General features: G+C 39.4%; 1 protein-coding gene across 1 annotated transcript in view; it reads right to left on the reverse strand.

The window, feature by feature from the left end:
• Positions 1-200: 200 nt before the first annotated feature.
• Positions 201-18,963, reverse strand: part of SPMAP2L (sperm microtubule associated protein 2 like) — a 52,753-nt gene continuing 33,990 nt past the window's right edge. Inside the window, exons 6-9 of the mRNA XM_023638053.2 lie at positions 13,125-13,239; positions 5,178-5,309; positions 2,816-2,991; positions 201-1,568 (exon numbers count right to left, since the gene is read on the reverse strand). Of these exons, the coding sequence (XP_023493821.1) occupies positions 1,454-1,568; positions 2,816-2,991; positions 5,178-5,309; positions 13,125-13,239 (538 nt within the window). The 3' untranslated portion in view covers positions 201-1,453. The remainder of the gene's footprint in view (positions 1,569-2,815; positions 2,992-5,177; positions 5,310-13,124; positions 13,240-18,963) is intronic.

The following is an 18,963-nucleotide window of genomic DNA, read 5'->3' on the forward strand; positions in this document are numbered from 1 at the left end:
TTAACACTCCACGAGAACAGAGCCCACATCCGTCTGGCTTCCTGTGATACCTCAGGGCCCGCCGGCACAGTGCCTGGTGAAGCACACCCTCCACATTCATTTAACATATGAATCAAGCCACGAAGATATTCATTTTCCCAGTGATATGAAATATGCCACTCTCCTCTTAGAGGCAAAAGGAGCTAAATTTTTAAACAAGCTTTTTCCAGTTCATACTTTATTACATAATTTTCCTATTTAATCTTTACAATAATGCAGCAGGACCCCCTTTACACATCAAGAAACTGAGGCACAGGGAGTTAGGGAATTCATTTAAAATTACATACCTCGTAAAGGATCCATGGGAACACAAACCCAGGTCTGTCTGATTCCAAAACTCAAGTTCAAAACTTCTATATGGTATTGCTTCTCCACAACACAAGTTAACTCCTTAACACACACAGTTTAGAGACAGAACTCATTCATTTGCAAAACTGATTTTCAAATAAGATCATCTTCACGTAAACCTAGATATGCCATAAAAGTCAGTTTAATTTGTAAAATACTGACCCACAGAGAGAATAAAACAAATTAAATAGAAAACTCTGGCCAGATGCAATTTGACAGAGAATTATAACATGTACCAAAAGCCTTACTTTTTCTGTCATTCATGATCAATGACACTGAGGGTGAGGGAAGGAATAGAGATTGGTGGAGATGCAATCACTTAACGTTCCCTAAATTTCATCTACAGATTATAAAAAACATTTCGACTTATCTAAAAAGGCCTCACCATGTCCGTGTTGTCTCTCAGTAATGAGGGGAGGTTGGAAAAGTGACACAAAGAATGATTTCTTGGGGCTGGCCCCGTGGCCGAGTGGTTAAGTTCAAGCAGTCCGCTGCAGGCAGCCCAGCGTTTCATTGGTTCGAATCCTGGGCGCGGACATGGCACTGCTCATCAGACCACGCTGAGGCAGCGTCCCACATGCCACAACTAGAAGGACCCACAACGAAGAATATACAACTATGTACCGGGGGGCTTTGGGGAGAAAAAGGAAAAAATAAAATCTTAAAAAAAAAAAAAGAATGATTTCAATTCTTACGATTTAGAGAAGGGACCAAGGAGAGATCAGCGACTGGGGACGCAGATCTCACTGGCAAATATAAGGAAGAGCGTTTCTTCAGGTCAGTCACGGCAATGAGACGGCCAAGATGCTTGTGAGGAGACAGGAAGGAGAAGAAGGCAGGCTGTCATTTTCTCTTTTATTGTATGCTGGAGTCCTCAAACCTGCTAAGCACATGATGACAGGGAACAGGAGCAACTGCTGTTTGACGTCACAGTGGGGCCCCTGAAGTCTCATGTTTTTTGAGGGGGCGAGGGAAGACAAACTGACAGGACCAGAGTCAGGAACTAAGTCATCTACTACGTCTTCTAGATACATAACTAGGGTTTGACTGAGGTGGCTTTCTGTATTTAACGCATAATAGGTTCTGCCAACTCCTGGATCCTCGGAGAACATTGCGTTTTCAAAGCAGCTGGCTTGACTTTAAAGACATCTGGATCGTAATATACAATACGCACAGGAGCCCTGAAATGAGGGAAAAAAGAATTCAACCTGAAATAAGATGAACAGAAAATGGAACTAACATTCCTCAAGCTCCACTATTATTAGGCACTATGTTATTATCCCATTTTGACTTTCATAAACACCCCATGAAAGAGGAATCTTGACCTCCACTATATAGATAAGGAAATGAAGGCTCAGGGAAGTTATAAGAATGATCTGTGGTCAAATCCAGATCAGATTCCTTTGCTCTTTCCACAGAAAGTAAATTCTGGAAATTGCTCAATAATTCGGCAATGTTAAAACAAGCCAGACAGCCCTCTGGTGGACCTATAGAAATCAAATTGTTGAAGTTTCCACCCTTAGCACCTTATCACCAAATAATAACCTTGCCAGTGGGATAGAATCTTGAACACTTGATCTCATTCTTCCCTTTCCTTTGTCAATGAACAAAGAATGAGCTTCATTTCATTTGATGTTGAACTTTTTTTTTAAAGGAAAAACACATTGTAAAAGTTTACAAATATTTTATTATATAAGAACTAACGTATTTACTGTTCCCTGAGCTCAAGACTTCTACAACTTTTTCAGTGTCTCCTAGGATTACCAGATGATGCTTAAAAAGGGGGATCAGATATTATCCCTTGAAGGTAACACAATGAATTGAGGTTCAGGCAAGTTAAGAGGTCTTCTAAAAAATAAACAGTAAGTAGCCATTTCTTCTATGTTGAATATATTTTCTTATTTATTTGAAATGGGTCATATATGGACATGATGCAAAAACATTGAAAAATACAAAAGCTTAATTAGTGAAAAATAAGCCTTTCTCCCATCCCAGTTCCCCAGGCCCCCAAAAGCAACCATCGTTACTAGTGTCTCGTATACTCTTCTGAGATATTTATAGGCATAGGCAAGCAAATATATGGCACATATATATTTTCTTCTTACACAAACTACAACATATTACGTGCTCTATTCCGTAACTTGTTTCACTTAACAGTATATGTTAGATAAATAACCCCAGGTCCATAGTCACAGAGTTGTCTCCTAAATCTAAGTTTCAATACTAGTCTACACACCCTTTAACCGTAGCCTTATACGTATGGTAAGAAGACCACAGATTTGTCACAATGAATGTAACACGTAAGCAAGAAGGTTTTGCAAATTTCCTGTATTTCTACAATTCTTTTCACTGGCTTTATTAGGTCGACTTTCCCCTCTCCCTGCACCCTCAGCCTTTCTTGTCCCATCTCAGCCTTAAATTGACATACCTTGTACTTGGATTAGCTAGTTCTTGAATTCTTGGAGACGCTTTGGAATGGAGAGCAGCATAAGACACCGGCCAGTAGGCATCACGGGCAGGTAAATAATCTTGATGAAGAGGCTTGGCTTTAGCTAGAGCTTCTATTCGAGGGCTTGGTGTGGCTAGCAAGGCAGCGTGGGATACCTATGATGGAAACAAAAAGACACAAAAATACATCCCAGATCTCACGATGTCTCCCTCTCTTTACGGCCATATCCCTAATTGAGCCACCACCACCTCTCTCCTGGATTACTGCAACAGACTCCAAACTGGTCTCCCTACTTCCATTCTTGCCCCTGTACAATCCAGCCTTCACATGGCAGTCACCGAGGGAGACAATGAGCATTTTAATAAGTGTATTCCATGAACCAGAAGGTGTCCTACGTGATTTACCTATATCATTCCCACTTAATCATCATAACAGCTCTATGAGGTAAGTCCTTTCTGAACCCAGTTCAGATCATGTCACACCCATAGTCTAAAACCTTCTGGTGGCTTCCCACTTTGCTAAGAATAACTCAGGCTCCTTGCTGTGTCCTAGAAGACCCTCTATGATCTGGCTGCTCTCCCGCTCCTCTGACTTCATCTTCCTCTCTTTCCACCTTGATCACTATGATCCTAGCCACACGAGGCCCTTCTGGCCCAGCTCTTTCCATCTCAGGGCCTTTGTACTTGCTAGTTCTTCTGCTTGAAGTCCTCGTTCCTCAATCCTGTCAAGGCTGCCTCTTTATTATTCAAGTCTCCAGAATATCACATTCTCAAGGAGTTCTTCCCTGACCATCCAAGGTAAATCAGCCTTTCTAATTACCCTCTTCTACAGTACTCATTAAATCTTCTTCATAGCACTTACCGACACCTGGCTTAGCTCCTTTATCTCATTGTTGGTATGTTTATTATCTGCTTCTCCCCATTGGAATATAACCTCTTCAGAGAAGTACTTGTTTGCCAAAAGCTAGAATAGACCCTGGCACATAATTGGTGCTGAATAATATAATACGTTATAATATATAATATAACATGTTGACTGACTGATCAACTCTTCTTGGTCTTACTTTGAAAACCAAGTCTGCCAGGTTGCCTTTCTATTATGTTGCTCTATTGGTAAAACAGAAAGGCTAACATTTAGCTACTAATCTCTCTCGTAAGTGCTCATTCAAAAGAATTAGGACAATGAACACCAATCAGTAGCCCTGGAAGTGTTCTGTATTACATTGCTACAGATTTGTCTTGGGTTCTAAGAATTTGATGATCTGCAGTGGTATCACTTTTGAAATATACATATTTTTAACACCCAAACAATCCTAACAATTACAGAAAGATGCCTTTCATTCCCATCTTACATACCCAAAAACTGAGAATAAAGTGATTTGCCTGAGGGTCACAAGGCAAGTCACTTTAGCAAACTCAAGACACTCTCCCAAGGGTTTTTGATTCCCAGACTAGTTTTCTTTCCTAAGAATTCCATATCAAATCCTCAGGTTCCCAGAAAGAGGGTGAAATTGGTCCGACCTCCTTCGGCACCACGATCATTAGATATTTACTGAAAATTCAACTGGGATTGGGCAACAAGTTGCGACCACAATGAATGGAGGGGAGTGTCAAGGAGGAAGAGAGAGGGAAGCCACTGAATGTGCCAGGCTCTGTGCTGAACACCATGCAGTATATTACAAGTCACAACCATCCTCCAAGTGGGAACTGTTATCTTTACTCAACTTGCTCCACCCAGCTTCAAGGTCATCCCAACTTTAGGACTTTGACAAGTGCTCTTGCCATTACTACCATATTCTCCTCTCAGATCTTCACTTAGCTGACTCCTTCCCATTATTGAGATTTCAGCTCAACTATCTCTTCCATAGAGAGGCTTTCCCTGACTACCATATGCAAAGTATCTTATTCCCCACCCCCGCCCATTGTCACTCATTTCCTCTTTTATTTTCTTCATAGTAATAATCACTACCTGATACTATCTTATCTGTTTACTTATTTATTTTTTGTCTCCCACCATCTTGTTCGCTGGGAGTGGTGCCTGGCACACAGCAGGCATTCAAATACTCATTGAATGAATAAGGCTCAGGAAGGCTGTCACAACATCATAAAGCTAGCAATGGTGAGGCTGGAACTTGAAATCAGCTCTTACTACTCCAAAGCCCATGCTTTCTGCCTTCTACGCCCAAGTCTCTGTCCATATCTTGCAGGTAGGTCTTCTTTCCTGCCACAGACCATTCTTTCAAGATTCTCTTTTCCCATGGCTTTGGCTATAGAGGCAAAATAGCACCCTAGGAACAACCAGAAAGTGAGCTGAAGTGGATGCCAAGGCAGTGATGGCTTACAGGACGGATGGGCATTTCACTTCTTTCTCTCTCATAGCATAGACCCTCTAACTTGATCCTTGGATGGGCAAGGTCTACAATTCTTGGAGTTGCGACAGCAGTCAGGGTAGAAATTGAAATCCTGGTTTCAATCTAGGGCAGAAAAACAAAATAGTACCTGTAAGTATCAAATAATAAACACTGTCTCAATCAAGATTACAAAGTACAGTCTGACCTCTGGACCAGACTTCTCAGCAAATCCAGCAGAAATAAAGAGAATCTTGCAGTAACCCATGATCATAGCTGAAAGGATCAATTTCCATCTTTCCCAAACTAGGTTGTATGGATTCCAACCCAGCTTTTCAGGAACTTACTATTAAACTAAAGATGGGGAGGAAATGGCAATGTTACATACTGACTAAGAAATAAATGGTAATGATGCGGGGTCGGTGAGCCGAGGAGTCGAAAGAAAGATTTCTTAGACTCTCAAGATCTGGCAGCAGTGCTCTTTTATTTAGAGAATAGTATAGAATAGCATGGGGACAGGACCCATGGGCAGGCAGAGCTGGTGCGTGGGGACAAGACCCACGGGCAGTCAGAGCTCCTGCTGCTGCCCCGACTTGAGGGTTAGGACTAAATTTAAGGCATAGGTATGTGAGTCATCTCTTTACAAGACAAAGAATATGTAAAAAAGTTAAAATGGTAGATAAGAATCAAACCGGACTGAGTAAATGGCAGAAGTCACCGCTTGAATTTTATCCTCAGCTAAAGACAAAGGAGGATTTGTGGGGGGGAGGGTCAGTCACATGAGGTTGCCAGACAGTAACCAACTTAAGTTCTTGCCTCTGGCATTGACCAAGAGCCTCTAGAGATAAGACCATCCCCCCCTCTTCCTGGCACAGAGAGGGAGGCATCTTCACAGATAGAGGTTTCCCTTAGAAATGTAAATGTTTCCCAACAAAGAGGCAAACAAATTCCACTCCTTGGAGCCTGAATCTCATCTGTAGTTTTAAAACTAACCAGCCTAAAAATCCTCATCATAAGCCATTTTAAAATTAAGCAGCCTAAAAATCCCCATCAGTAATACTGATTTGTGGAGCAATAAACGCAGCCAAGAGGGAAGGCTCACCCTCACCACATGAGAACACTATAAGGGGGAGCATTCTGCTTCATTCTTACTATTTTTGCCCTTTGGAAACTGGGACTCACATTATCACAAATCTCCAAGCTCAGAGTGAATTTAACTGGCTCTCTTCTAATTGGAACAGTTAAGAAAAAGAAACCAAAGCCAAGAGAAAGAAGGGCAGGACCATATATCTCCATAGACAATGTTATACCAGTCCCCCGAGTCACTTCTCACTATCTTAATTGTGGAAATGTGTTCAAATTACATAGTCATCTATTTAAATTACTTGTATTCAAATGCAAAAGTTACCACAAGACTTTGAGGGGGAACATAATCAACAACTAGAAGTAAAATAAGTTTTTATCTGTGGGTGGGAAAATAATACACAAAGTTGCAAATCCCTTCTTGTGTTCTTTAAAATGAGATGACGATACTAACACTGACAGTGTTTTACATGTATTAATTCCTCACCTAGGGTGTCATTTTTATTTCTATTTCATTAATGGAGAAACCAAGGTACTGTGAAGTTCAGCAATTTATTTAAGTTTATATAGTTAGTAAGTGGCAGAGCCGGGATTCAAACCCAAGGTCCTATCTGTCTGTATAATACCATGCACCACTAGTAATTAAGCATTTCCAATGAATAAAGCTTTGTCTCCTAACAGGTTTAGGGAAAATCAAAGAAATATATGACAACCACTGCCTTCAGCTGAGGCTTACAATCGAAAAGGAAATAAAACAATCATTCATTAATTCGATTCATTAAACAAATATTTCTTAATTACATTACGTAAGACACCACAAAGAATAATAAAACAGTCCCTTTCCTTAAAGCAATATTCAAGTTAGAAGGAATCATAGACCTATAGGCAAATCATTAAGATTATTTGAGGGGCCAGCCCCCTGGCCAAGTGGTTAAGCTTGCGCGCTCTTCTTTGGTGGCCCAGGGTTTCATCGGTTCGGATCCTGGGGGTGGACATGGCACCGCTCATCAGGTCACGCTGAGGCAGCATCCCACATAGCAGAGCCAGAAGGACCTACAACTAGAATATACAACTAGGTACTGGGGGGCTTTGGGGAGAAGAAGAAAAAATAAAAAAGAAAGATTGGCAACAAATGTTAGCTCAGGTGCCAATATTTAACTTAAAAAATTCATATTTATTTTAGAAAAGACTATTTGATATCCATAAAATAGAATAAATAAAACTTTGAAAGATACGAGAAGGGTGGAAGAATCCAAGAAGGATTCTCTTTTCAGGGATAAAGAGACATTAGATTGGACCTTGATGGAAGGATCAGATTTTGACAAGCAGAGAGAGAAGGAAAGGTAGGGAGGATGAAGGAAGGAAGGTGGAAGGGAAAGTCTGAGCACAGAGGCAAGAAAGCACGCAACAGACTGCGTCTAGTGACGCAGGGAGATCAGGCTTGTAAATGCATTTGAAACTAGATTAGATGTAGGGGGCATTCTTCATAGCCAGCAAAGAACCATCCGATCTTGTCACTAGAAAGGAGGCATGATGAGAGCTAGAGATTAACCAGTCAGGCGTGTGTGAGAAGAACTGAAGCAGGGACACAGGAAGCTCGAAGGACAATAAGAAAGTTATGGCCAAAAGAAGAGAAACAAGGGTATACATACCCTACCCCATTCTAAAATATTTTTTAAAGTTACAATAATTTAAGCAAAATGATACTTGCACAATAAGAGATCAATGTAACCAAATAGAGGAATTCAGAAATATGATCTAGTACAGTGGTTCTCAAATTTTTTGGTCCAGAGCCCTTTGACACTCTTAAAAGTAACTGAGGGTTCCCCCAAACTGAGACGTTTAAGAAAACTTATTTAATCTTAAAAAAATAAGAAACTCATTACCTGTCAATATAAGGGTTTTTTTTAAAGATTTTACTTTTTTCCTTTTTCTCCCCAAAGCCCCCCAGTACATAGTTGTATATTCTTCGTTGTGGGTCTGTCTAGTTGTGGCATGTGGGACGCTGCCTCAGCGTGGTTTGATGAGCGGTGCCATGTCCACACCCAGGATTCGAACCAATGAAACACTGGGCCACCTGCAGCGGAGCGCGTGAACTTAACCACTCGGCCACGGGGCCAGCCCCAAATTTTCTTTTTTTTTTTTTCTTTTTTTTGAGGAAGATTAGCCCTGAGCTAACCACTGCCAATCCTCCTCTTTTTGCTGAGGAAGACAGGTCCTGAGCTAACATCCATGCCCACCTCTCTCTACTTTATACTTGGGATGCCTACCACAGCATGGCTTTTGCCAAGTGGTGCCATGTCTGCACCCGGGATCCAAACTGGCAAACCCTGGGCGACCAAGAAGCAGAACATGCGAACTTAACTGCTGCGCCACCGGGCCGGCCCCTCAATATAAATATTTTTAAGACAAATAACCTGATCTCCCAAAATAAAAAAAAAATTGTGAGAAGATTGGTACGTTTTACATTTTTGCAAATCTCTTTAATATCTGGCTTAAGAGGACACTGTTGTTTTGGTTGAAGTATATGAAGAAATCCAGCTTCACAGAGTAGCTGGAAAAGAGAAGCATTTTTTTTTTTATTGAGTTAATGATAGGTTACAATCTTGTGAAATTTCAGTTGTACATTAATGTTTGTCAGTCATGTTGTAGGTGCACCACTTCACCCTTTGTGCCCACCCCCCACCCCACCTTTCCCCTGGTATCCCCTAAACTGTTCTTAGTCCATAATTTTAAATTCCTCATATGAGTGGAGTCATACACAGATTATCCTTCTCTCGCTGGCTTATTTCACTTAACATAATTCCCTCAAGGTCCATCCATGTTATTGCAAATGGAATGATTTTGTTCTGTTTTACAGCTGAGTAGTATTCCATTGTATACATGTACCACATCTAAGAGAAGCATATTTTAACAGCCTTTTCAGATAATTGTGGATATTCTTCAATACTACAGTAAAACTTGACAAATGGCAGTTTCTTAAATATTTGTTGCAATGTACAACCTGAAACTATGTCACAGAAATTTTCACACTCTATTATTTTAAAATCCATTGGTCTATCTTGCAGAATGAATGAACTTCTTACTCATGCATGATTTTGAACTTGCAGATCACTTAAAAGGGTCTGGGAAAACTTTATCCATACCTGGGCCACAGTTTTGAAAACCACTGCCCTCATATAAATAACATTGTGGTATATAATCACTGTGGCAGTAAATAAAGCCTGGGGCAACAGTGTGGGGAGGATTCTTACCCTTACTTTATATAAAAATATAATTCAAATAGATTGAGGAATTAACTATTTTAAAAGTTAAAAGTAATCACAAAAATATTACAAGAAAACAGAGTTGACCAGTGGTGTGCAGGTAAATGTTTAACAGCTAGTTCCTCAGGAAAAAAAGACAGATTTGTAGTGCTTGTCAATTTCCGTGGTGTAAAAATCCCCATCGTGGCCAATTTCAAACTACCAAGGTGATGGCACTTAACGTGAAGTTGCAGAGAGGTGTGCAACATGAGCTCCTGCGAGCCAGCACAAGCACACCACTGCAGGTGATTTTCGGATTTCTTTTTGGAAAAGGATTTTCTAAACATAAAGCAATGGCAGAAATCTCAAAGAAATAAGATTAGTAGATTTTACCACACATAAAATTTTAACACTTTAAATGCCCCCAAAGTAACAAAAACAAAATTCAAAGACAAATTAGGGCATTCTGCTTCCAGTAGCAGTAGAGTAGCTTATATTGAACTGATTCACTTGCTGATAAGAGTTATAGACTCTGAACAAAACATTGGGGGAAAAAAAAAACTCTTTGAAGGCACTGGAGAGCAATCCAAAGCAGGCAGAAACTAGAGCGGGCACGACCCCGGAAAGAAGGAAAGCAGTTCTCCCTCGTCCCTTCCTCATCAATTGGGAGAGGAAAGCAAGGTAGGTGTCTGAGGCTGGTAGGAAGGGAGAAGGCACAGTGTCCCATAGCAGGGTGTCAGAGGATCAAGAGAAGGGTCAACCAAGTAGGAGGGCTCGAGATATCAGAGATACCAGTATGACACGGCTGCTGGGAGTGCAAACTGGTGCAGCCACTATGGAAAACAGTATGGAGACTTCTCAAAAAACTAAAAATAGAAACACCATATGATCCAGCTATTCCACTTCTGGGTATTTATCCAAAGAACATGAAAATACTAATTCAAAAAGATATATGCACCCCTATGTTCATTGCAGCATTATTCACAATAGCCAAGACTTGGGGGCAACCCAGGTGTCCATGAATGGATGACTAGATAAAGAAGATGTGGTATATACATACACACACAATGGAATACTACTCAGCCAAAAAAAAAGTGCCATTTGCAACAACATGGATGGACCTTGAGGATATTGTGCTAAGCAAAATAAGTCAGACAGAGAAAGACAAATACCATATGATTTCAGTCATATGTGGAAGACAAACAAACAAACAAGCACACAGATAAGGAGAACAGATTGCTGGTTACCAGAGGGGAAGGGGATGGAGGGAGGGCAAAAGAGGTAGAGAGGCACATACGTGTGGTGATGGATAAAACTAGGCCATTGGTGGTGAACATGATGCAGTCTATACAGAAGCTGAAACACAATGTATACCTGAAACACACACAACGCTATAAACCAATATATGACCTCAGTAAAATAATTAAAAAACCCTGCTAGAATTATAAATAGAAAAGTGAAACTTACAAGCTAAACTTAAAAGCCTAAGAAAGGAATAGACTTTTAATTTGAAATTTTAAAAACTGACTATTCATTATTTAAATCGGGAGCGTATCTCTGAACAGTCTTTCCTGCATACGGAACCAGGCTCCAGGACAGCAAAAGATTCACATCAATGGGCGTGGCAGGTTTTTTTCTTAAGTGGCTATAAATTCCTTGCCACTTCTCTCATGGAGAGGTGGAGCTTGTGTCCCGGGCATCCTCAATCTGGCCAGACTTGTAACTGCGTCAATCAACAGAGTATGACTGCAGTGACATTACGTGACTTCCAAGGCCAAATCATAAAAGCATGCAGCTTCCACCTGGTTCTTTTGGAATGCTCACCCTCGGAACACTCCATTTTAGGACGTTCCTTCTCAGAATACAGCTGCCATGCTGAGAGGGGTCTAAGACACATGGAGAGGCCATAAGAAGGTGCTCCTGAACATATTCCCAGCTGAGTCTAGCTTTTAAGTCACCCCAGCCTAGGCGCCACCCATAGGTGTTGCTATGGACTAAAGTTTATGTCCCTCCCCTTCCAATTCATGTGTTGTGTTGAAACCCTGACCTCCAATGTGATGGCATTAGGAGGTGGGGCCTTTGGGAGGAAACAAGTTTGAGGTCATGACTGTGGAACTCTCATAATGGGATTAGCGTCCTTATAAGAAGAGGAAGAGAGATAATAACTCTCTCTCTCTCTGTGTACGTGTGTGTGCTCACACAAAGAAGAGGTCATGTGAGCACACAGCAAGATAATGGCTATCTGCAAACCAGGAAGAGAATCTGCTGGCACCTTGATCTTGGATTTCTCAGCCTCTAGAACTGTGAAAATTAAATGTCCCTTGTTTAAGCCCCCCAGTCTATGGTATTTTGTTACAGCAGCCCAAGCTGACTAGGACAACCCCACCATTTCAGACAGCCAGGCCATTAGAGATAGCCCAGCTGAGGCCCCAGACATGAGCAGAGACAAGCAAGCCGTACCTACTTGCCCTGTCAGAATTTCTGACTTACAAAATCCTAGAGCATAACAAAAGGCCTGTTGTTTTATGCCACTGAGTTTGGGGGTGGTTTGGTAGAAGCAACAGACAACCAAATCAGAACTTTAAAGATGAGTCCTCTGTATTGGTTCTAGATTATCTGGAATTTGTTTTCAGAGCTGCTTAGATTTAAAGGTATTAATGATCCTGTTGCCAGTGGTTAAAAAAAAAAAAGAAAGAAAGAAAGAAAAGCACTGCCATGCACTGGTAGTCCATGGCATGCAGTGGCAAAACAGAAAGCAAGACTTCGGTGACCAAGCAGCTGCTGCCAGAGAACATTTTAGTGAAATAAAGAGGTATAGTGGGGTGTGTTGGTTGCTTTTAAGTGCACTGAAGAAATGATCAGCTTAGGCCTTTAAATTCCCACCTTAAGGTCTAGGTAAGGGACCAGAAAGTTTTCATGACTTCCCTAAAAGAAATCCTTATCTTCCATGGTCACAGGGCTGAAAATTCTGAAACCAAACTCAAAATTTAACTCTGTGATTGGGTCGATTACAGCACAAACTGCATGCCCAAACTTGTATGGTCTCCTGTGTTAAAGTCAGGGCAAATGACTGAGAAGGAAAGGGACCTTGAAAATTGCACTGGGGATACATGGTCAGATTCCAATGAAGCTGGGGACTTCAAACCCCTAAATACTACTGAGCCTTCCCTACCAATAGCATCAGCCCTTCCTCCCCTGCTGAGGAGGCTAGATTCCCCTTGCTTGAAGAACCAGTAATGGGTTCCCCTGAAGTAAATACCTTCTGGGGAACTGCTGACCTACCCCTACTCTCTCTCATTGCTTCTACATCTATAAGCAGACCCAAGTTTCAACTGCCATAACAGCCTTCCATAGAATTCTCCATCAGCTCCCATAATTGCATAAGGTCTAATTCTATATCATCATAGTCATTCTGCTTCTCTGATCAAATCCTGCCTAATACATTAGGCGCATGGGAGGTAGTTAGAAAAGTTCATTTGATGAGAGGGGAAAATAAACAGGAAGAAAAGGAAAACACACACCTAGAAATAAGAGCAGAGCATGTTACAGTTACAAACATGTTACATGTTACAAAATCAATCAGGAACTGTTTCTTTCACACGGACCCACTTACTATTTTTGGAGGAACATAGTTTGGATTTGTGCTTTTGGCTATTGAGAGTCGTAATATCCGGGGGGAAGGATCAGAGACTCGAGGAGACTCTCTTGTGAAGGAATCACTGAAGGGCCTATATGCAAATAGAACATGAAATAGTATAATCATGGGAGAAAAAATAACTGCACTTTTCATTGGTATAATCAATCTCCAATCAATTATATACATTGTTTCCATCTTAGGATCATCTTTTCCCATAACCATTAGTGCCCTTCCTACCAGACTGGTGTAAAATTTTTTTACTATGATCCACAGTAAGAAGTACATTTTATATGGTGATACAATATATGCAAATCTGTGTGTGTGTGTGTGTGTGTGTGCGCGTGCGCGCACACGCGTTTATGTTTGGGTGTATCTGAAGCAAAATTATCACGAAACAATGCTTTCCCTGGGTAACGTATTCCGATTTTTAAAATTTCACTTAAAAAAAACTGAATCAATTTCTTGATCCACTGATAGGTTGAGACTTGTAGTTTAAAAAGCACTTCACTTCGTTCCAAAATCTCATTAAATCCCTGAGATAAAAATTCCAGTCACTACCAAGGACCCCTCTGTGATGGCCAGTCTCCTCTGTACCACAGTTTGAAAGACTGCAGCTCATAACTCCCAGAAGCTTGGCCAATTTTCACAGGCTGTTCCCCACATATTCCTTTCCCGAACAAAAGACTGCCAACCTAAAAAGCTAACATGGAGAAAGTTTTTCTCAGATAAATATATGATTACCCTCTAGGAGCAGTTTGTGTTAGTCTTTTAAATTAATAAATAATTAACATACATAGAATTTGCCCTTTTAAAGTGTGCAATTCAGTGGTTTCTAGCATACTGACAAAGCTGTGCAACCATTTTCACTATTAAAATTCAGAACACTTTCCATCACCCCAAAGAGAAACCCCATACCAATTAACAGTCCCTCCTCCTTACTCCACCCCTCTCCACCCCACCAGGAACCACTAATCTATTTTCTGTCTCTATGGATTTGCCTGTTCTGGATATTTCAAATAAAAGGAATCATACAAATATGTAGCCTTCTGGCTTCCTTCACTTAGCATGTTTTTAAGATTCATGTATTAGTACGTTATTCCTTTTTATGGCAGAATAATATCCCATTGTATGGATTTGCCTCATTTTGTTTATCCACTCATCCACTGATGAACATTTTAGTTGTTTCCACTTTTTGGCTATTACGAAATGCTACTATGAATATTCATGTACAAGTTTTTGTGTGAACATATGTTTTCTATTCTCTTGGGTACATGCCTAGAAGTAGAATTGCTGATCATGTGATAAGTCTATTTTTAACATTTTGAGGAACTAGAAAACTGTTTTCCATATAAACTGCATCATTTTACATTCCCACCGGCAATGTATGAGGGTTTCAATTTCTCCACATCCTCATCAACATATTATTTCCTGTTTATTAATTATTATTGTTATTCTAGAAGGTGTGAAGTATCTTGTGGTTTTAATGTGCATTTCCAAGATGACTAACGATATTTTGCATCTTTTCACATGCTTCTTGTTCATTTGTATTTCTTCTTTGGAGAAACGTCTATTCAAATCCTCTGCCCATTTTCTAAATTAGGTTGTATTTTTCCCTACAGTTCAAAGAATTCTTTATATATATTCTAAATAATCTCTTATCAGATATATGATTTGTAAATATTCTCTCCCAGCTTATGAGCTGTCTTCTCACTCTCTTGATAGGGTCCTTCGATGCACAAAAGTTTTTACTTTTGATGAAGTCCAAATTATGAATTTTTTTCTCACATGTGTTTTGGTGTCATATCTAAGAAACCATTGCCGAGGTCACAGAGATCTATGCCTATGTTCTCTTCTAAAACTTTTGTACTTTTAGCTCTTATGTTTAGGTATGTGATCCATTTTGGATTAATTTTTGTGAATGGTGTGAAGTAGGGGTCCAACTTCATTCTTTTGCATGTGGATATCCAGTTATCCCAGCACCACTTGTTTAAAAGACTATTCTTCCCAATTAAATTGTCTTAGTAGCCTCATTAAAAATCAGTTGACCATAAATATAAGGGTTCATTTCTGGACTCTCAATTCTATTCCACTGATGTGTATGTCTATCCTTATGCCAGAAGCACACGGTCTTGATGACTGTAGCTTTTTAGTAAGTTTTAGCACCAGGAGCTGTAAATCTTCCACCTTTGCTCTCCTTTTTCAAGATTGCTTTCTGTTATTCTAGGTCCCTTTCATTTCTATATGAATTTTAGAATCACCTTGTCAATTTCTATCAAAAAAGGCAGCTGGAATTTTACTGGGGATTACACTGAATTTGTAGATCAATTTGAAGAGAATTGCCATCATAAGAAACTTAAAACTTCCAATCCATTAACAGAGAATGTCTTTCCATTTATTTAAATATCCAATTTCTTTCAACAATGTTTGTAGTTTTTTGGGGGGTTTTTTTTGGTGAGGAAGTTTGGCCCTGAGCTAACATCTGGGCCAATCCTCCTCGTTTTTTTTTCTTTTCTCCCCAAAGCCCCAACACAGTTGTATATCCTAGTTGCAGATCATTCTAGTTCTTCTATGTGGGATGCCACCACAGCATGGCTTGATGAGTGGTGCATAGGTTCGCACCCAGGATCCGAACCAGCAAACCCTGGGCCGCCGAAGCAGAGTGCATGAACGTAACCACCTGGCCATGGGGCCAGCCCCCCGGTTTGTAGTTTTTAGTGTACATGTCTTGCACTTCTTTTGTTAAGTTTATTTCCAAGTATTTTGTTCTTTTATTATTTTTAATTGTAGTAAAATACACATAACATAAAATTTACCATCTTAGCCATTTTTAAGAGTACAGTACAGTAGTGTTAAGTGTATTCACACTGTTGTGCAACCAATCTCCAGAACTCTTTTATCTTGCAAAACTCTATACCCATTAAACAACTCATTTCCCCCACTCCATAGTCCCTGGCCACCACCATCCTACTTTCTGTCTTTATAAATTTGACTACAGTTGGTACGGCATATAAGAGGAATCATCCAGTATTTGTCTGTTTGTGACTGGCTTATTTCATTTAACATAATGTCCTCAAGCTTCATCCACATTGTAGCATGTATGCGAATTTCCTCCCCTCTTAAAGCTGAGTAATATTCCATTACATGCACCATTTTGTTCATTTTGATGTTATTGTAAATGGAATTGTTTTCTTAACTTCATTTTCAGATCGTTCATTGCTAATGGATAGATATGCAATTGGTTTTTTTGTACATTAATCTTGGATTCTGTGCCTTCCTGAACTCATTTATTAGTTCTAATAGTTTTTATGTGCACTCTTTAAAATTTCCGATATACAAGATCACGTCATCTAGAGCAGAGATAGTTTTACTGCTTCCTTTACAACCTGAATGCCTTTTATTTCTTTTTCTTGCCTAAGTGCCCTAAGAATCTCCATTATGATATTGAACAGAAGTGATGAGAGCTGACATCCTTGTCTTATTCTTGGTCTTAGGAGGAAAGCATTTAATTTTTCACTACTAATTATGATGTTAGCTGTGGGATTTTTGTAGATGCCTTTGAGCATATCGAGGAAGCTCCCTTCTATATATCTAGTTTGTGACCATTATTATCATAAATGTGTGTTGAATTCTGTCAAATGATTTTTCTGAGTCTACTGAGATGATCATGTGGTTTGGGGGTCTTTTATTCTAGTAATTTGGTATATTACATTGATTTTAGTATGTTGAACCCAACATACTCTTGCATTCCTGGGATAAATTCAACTTGGTCATGGTGTAGAATTATTTTTATATGTTGTTGGATTTGGCATACTAGTATTTTGGTGTGGATTGTTGCAGGTATATTTGGATTTGGTTTGATAGTATTTTGGTATGGGTGGTTACATGTATAAGAGATACTGTCTTTTGTTTTCTTCTCTTCTAATGGCCTTTTCTGGTTGTCGTATCAGGGTAACACAGACCTCATGGAACGAGTTTGGAAGTGTCCTATTTTTTGGAAGGGTCTAAAGGATTGGTGTTAGTTCTTCTCTGAATACAGCATAGAATTCATCCATGAATACATCTGGTCCTGAGCTGTTTGTGGCAAATTTTAAAAATTACTAATTCAATCTCTTTACTTGTTATAAGTCTGTTGAGATTTTTCTATTATTGAGTCAATTTCAGTAGTTGGTCTGTCTAGGAATTTGTCCATTTCATCTAGGTTATCTAATTTGTTGGCCTTACAATTGCTCATAGTAATCCCTTATAATGTTTTTTTATTTCTATAAGGTCAGGACTTTATAGAAATGACCCCTTAGAAAGATCTCGTCTTTCGTTCCTGATTTTAGTGATTTGAGTCTTTTCTATTTTTGTCTTGGTCAGTCTAGCCAAAGGTTTGTTTTGTTTATCTTTTCAAAGAACCAATGTTTGCTTTTGTTGATTTTATGTTTTTCTAGGTTCTATTTCATTTATTTCCACTCTAATCTTTATTATTTCCTTCCTTCTGCTTGTTTTGAATTAGTTTGCTTGTTTCTATTTGTAATTTCTTAAGATGGAAGATTAGTTATGATTTGAGATCTCTTTTCTTCTTTAATATAGGCATTTATAGCTAAAATTTCCCAGTAAGCACTATTTCATCTGTGTCTCATAAGTTTGGTATGTCGTGCTTTCATTTTTATCAAAGTGTTTTCTTCTTTGACCCGTTGTTGTTCTTCCCTGTGATTTCTTTGACCCATTGTTTGCTTAAGAGTGTATTTAATTTCACATATTTTTGAATTTTCCAACTTTCCTTCTGCTATTAGTTTCTAATTTCATTCCATTGTGGTCAGAGAACTGATTTTGTATGAATTCAATTCTTTTAAATTTATTGAGACTCATTTTATGACCTAATATATGATCTATCCTAGACAATGTCCCGTGTGCACTTGAGAAGAATGTGTGTTCTGCTATTGTTGGATGGAAAGTTCTATAAATGTCTGTTAGTGTTTATCAAGCCTCCTATTTCCTTGTTGATCTTCCGCTTGTTATCCTTTCCTTTATTGAAAGTAGGGTTTTGAAGAATCCAACTATTATCATTGAATTATCTATTTCTCTCTTCAGTTCTACCAAGTTTTGTGTCATTTATTTTGGGGCTCTGTTCTTAGGTGCATGTATGTTTATAACTGTCATATTTCCCTAATGAATTGACCATTATTATAAAATGCTCCTTTTTTTTTTTTTTGAGGAAGATTAGCCCTGAGCTAACATCTGCCATCAATCCTCCTCTTTTTTGAAGAAGGTTGGCCCTGAGGTGGCATCTGTGCCCATCTTCCTCCATTTTATATCTGGGATGCCACCACAGCATGGCTTGACAAGCGGTGTGTAGGTCTGTGCCTGGGATCCAAACCAGTGAACCCCAGGCCACCAAAGCAGAACATGCAAACTTAACTGCTATGCCACCAGGCCGGCCCTGTAAAATGCCCATTTTTGTCTCTAGTAACAATGTTTGTCTTAAAGTCTATATTGTCTGATATCAATATGGCCACTCTAGATCTTTTTTGGTTGGTTTACATAGTACATATCTTTTTCCATCCTTTTACTTTCATCCTATTTGTATCTTTGATTCTAAAGTATGTTGCCTTGTAGATGGCATATTGTTGAGTACATGTTTTTTAATCCATTCTATCAATCCATGCTTTCTGATTGGAGTGTTCAATTCATTTATGTTTAATGTAATTACTGATAAGCTAGGATTTATGCCTGCCATTTTGCTGGGGGTTTTTTATATGTGTTACATCTTTTTTGTTACTCTATTCCTCCATTCCCCCCTTCTTTTGTATAAGGTATTTTCTAGTGTACC

This window comes from Equus caballus, chromosome 3 (assembly GCF_041296265.1).
Source record: "Equus caballus isolate H_3958 breed thoroughbred chromosome 3, TB-T2T, whole genome shotgun sequence".
NCBI lineage: Eukaryota > Metazoa > Chordata > Mammalia > Perissodactyla > Equidae > Equus > Equus caballus.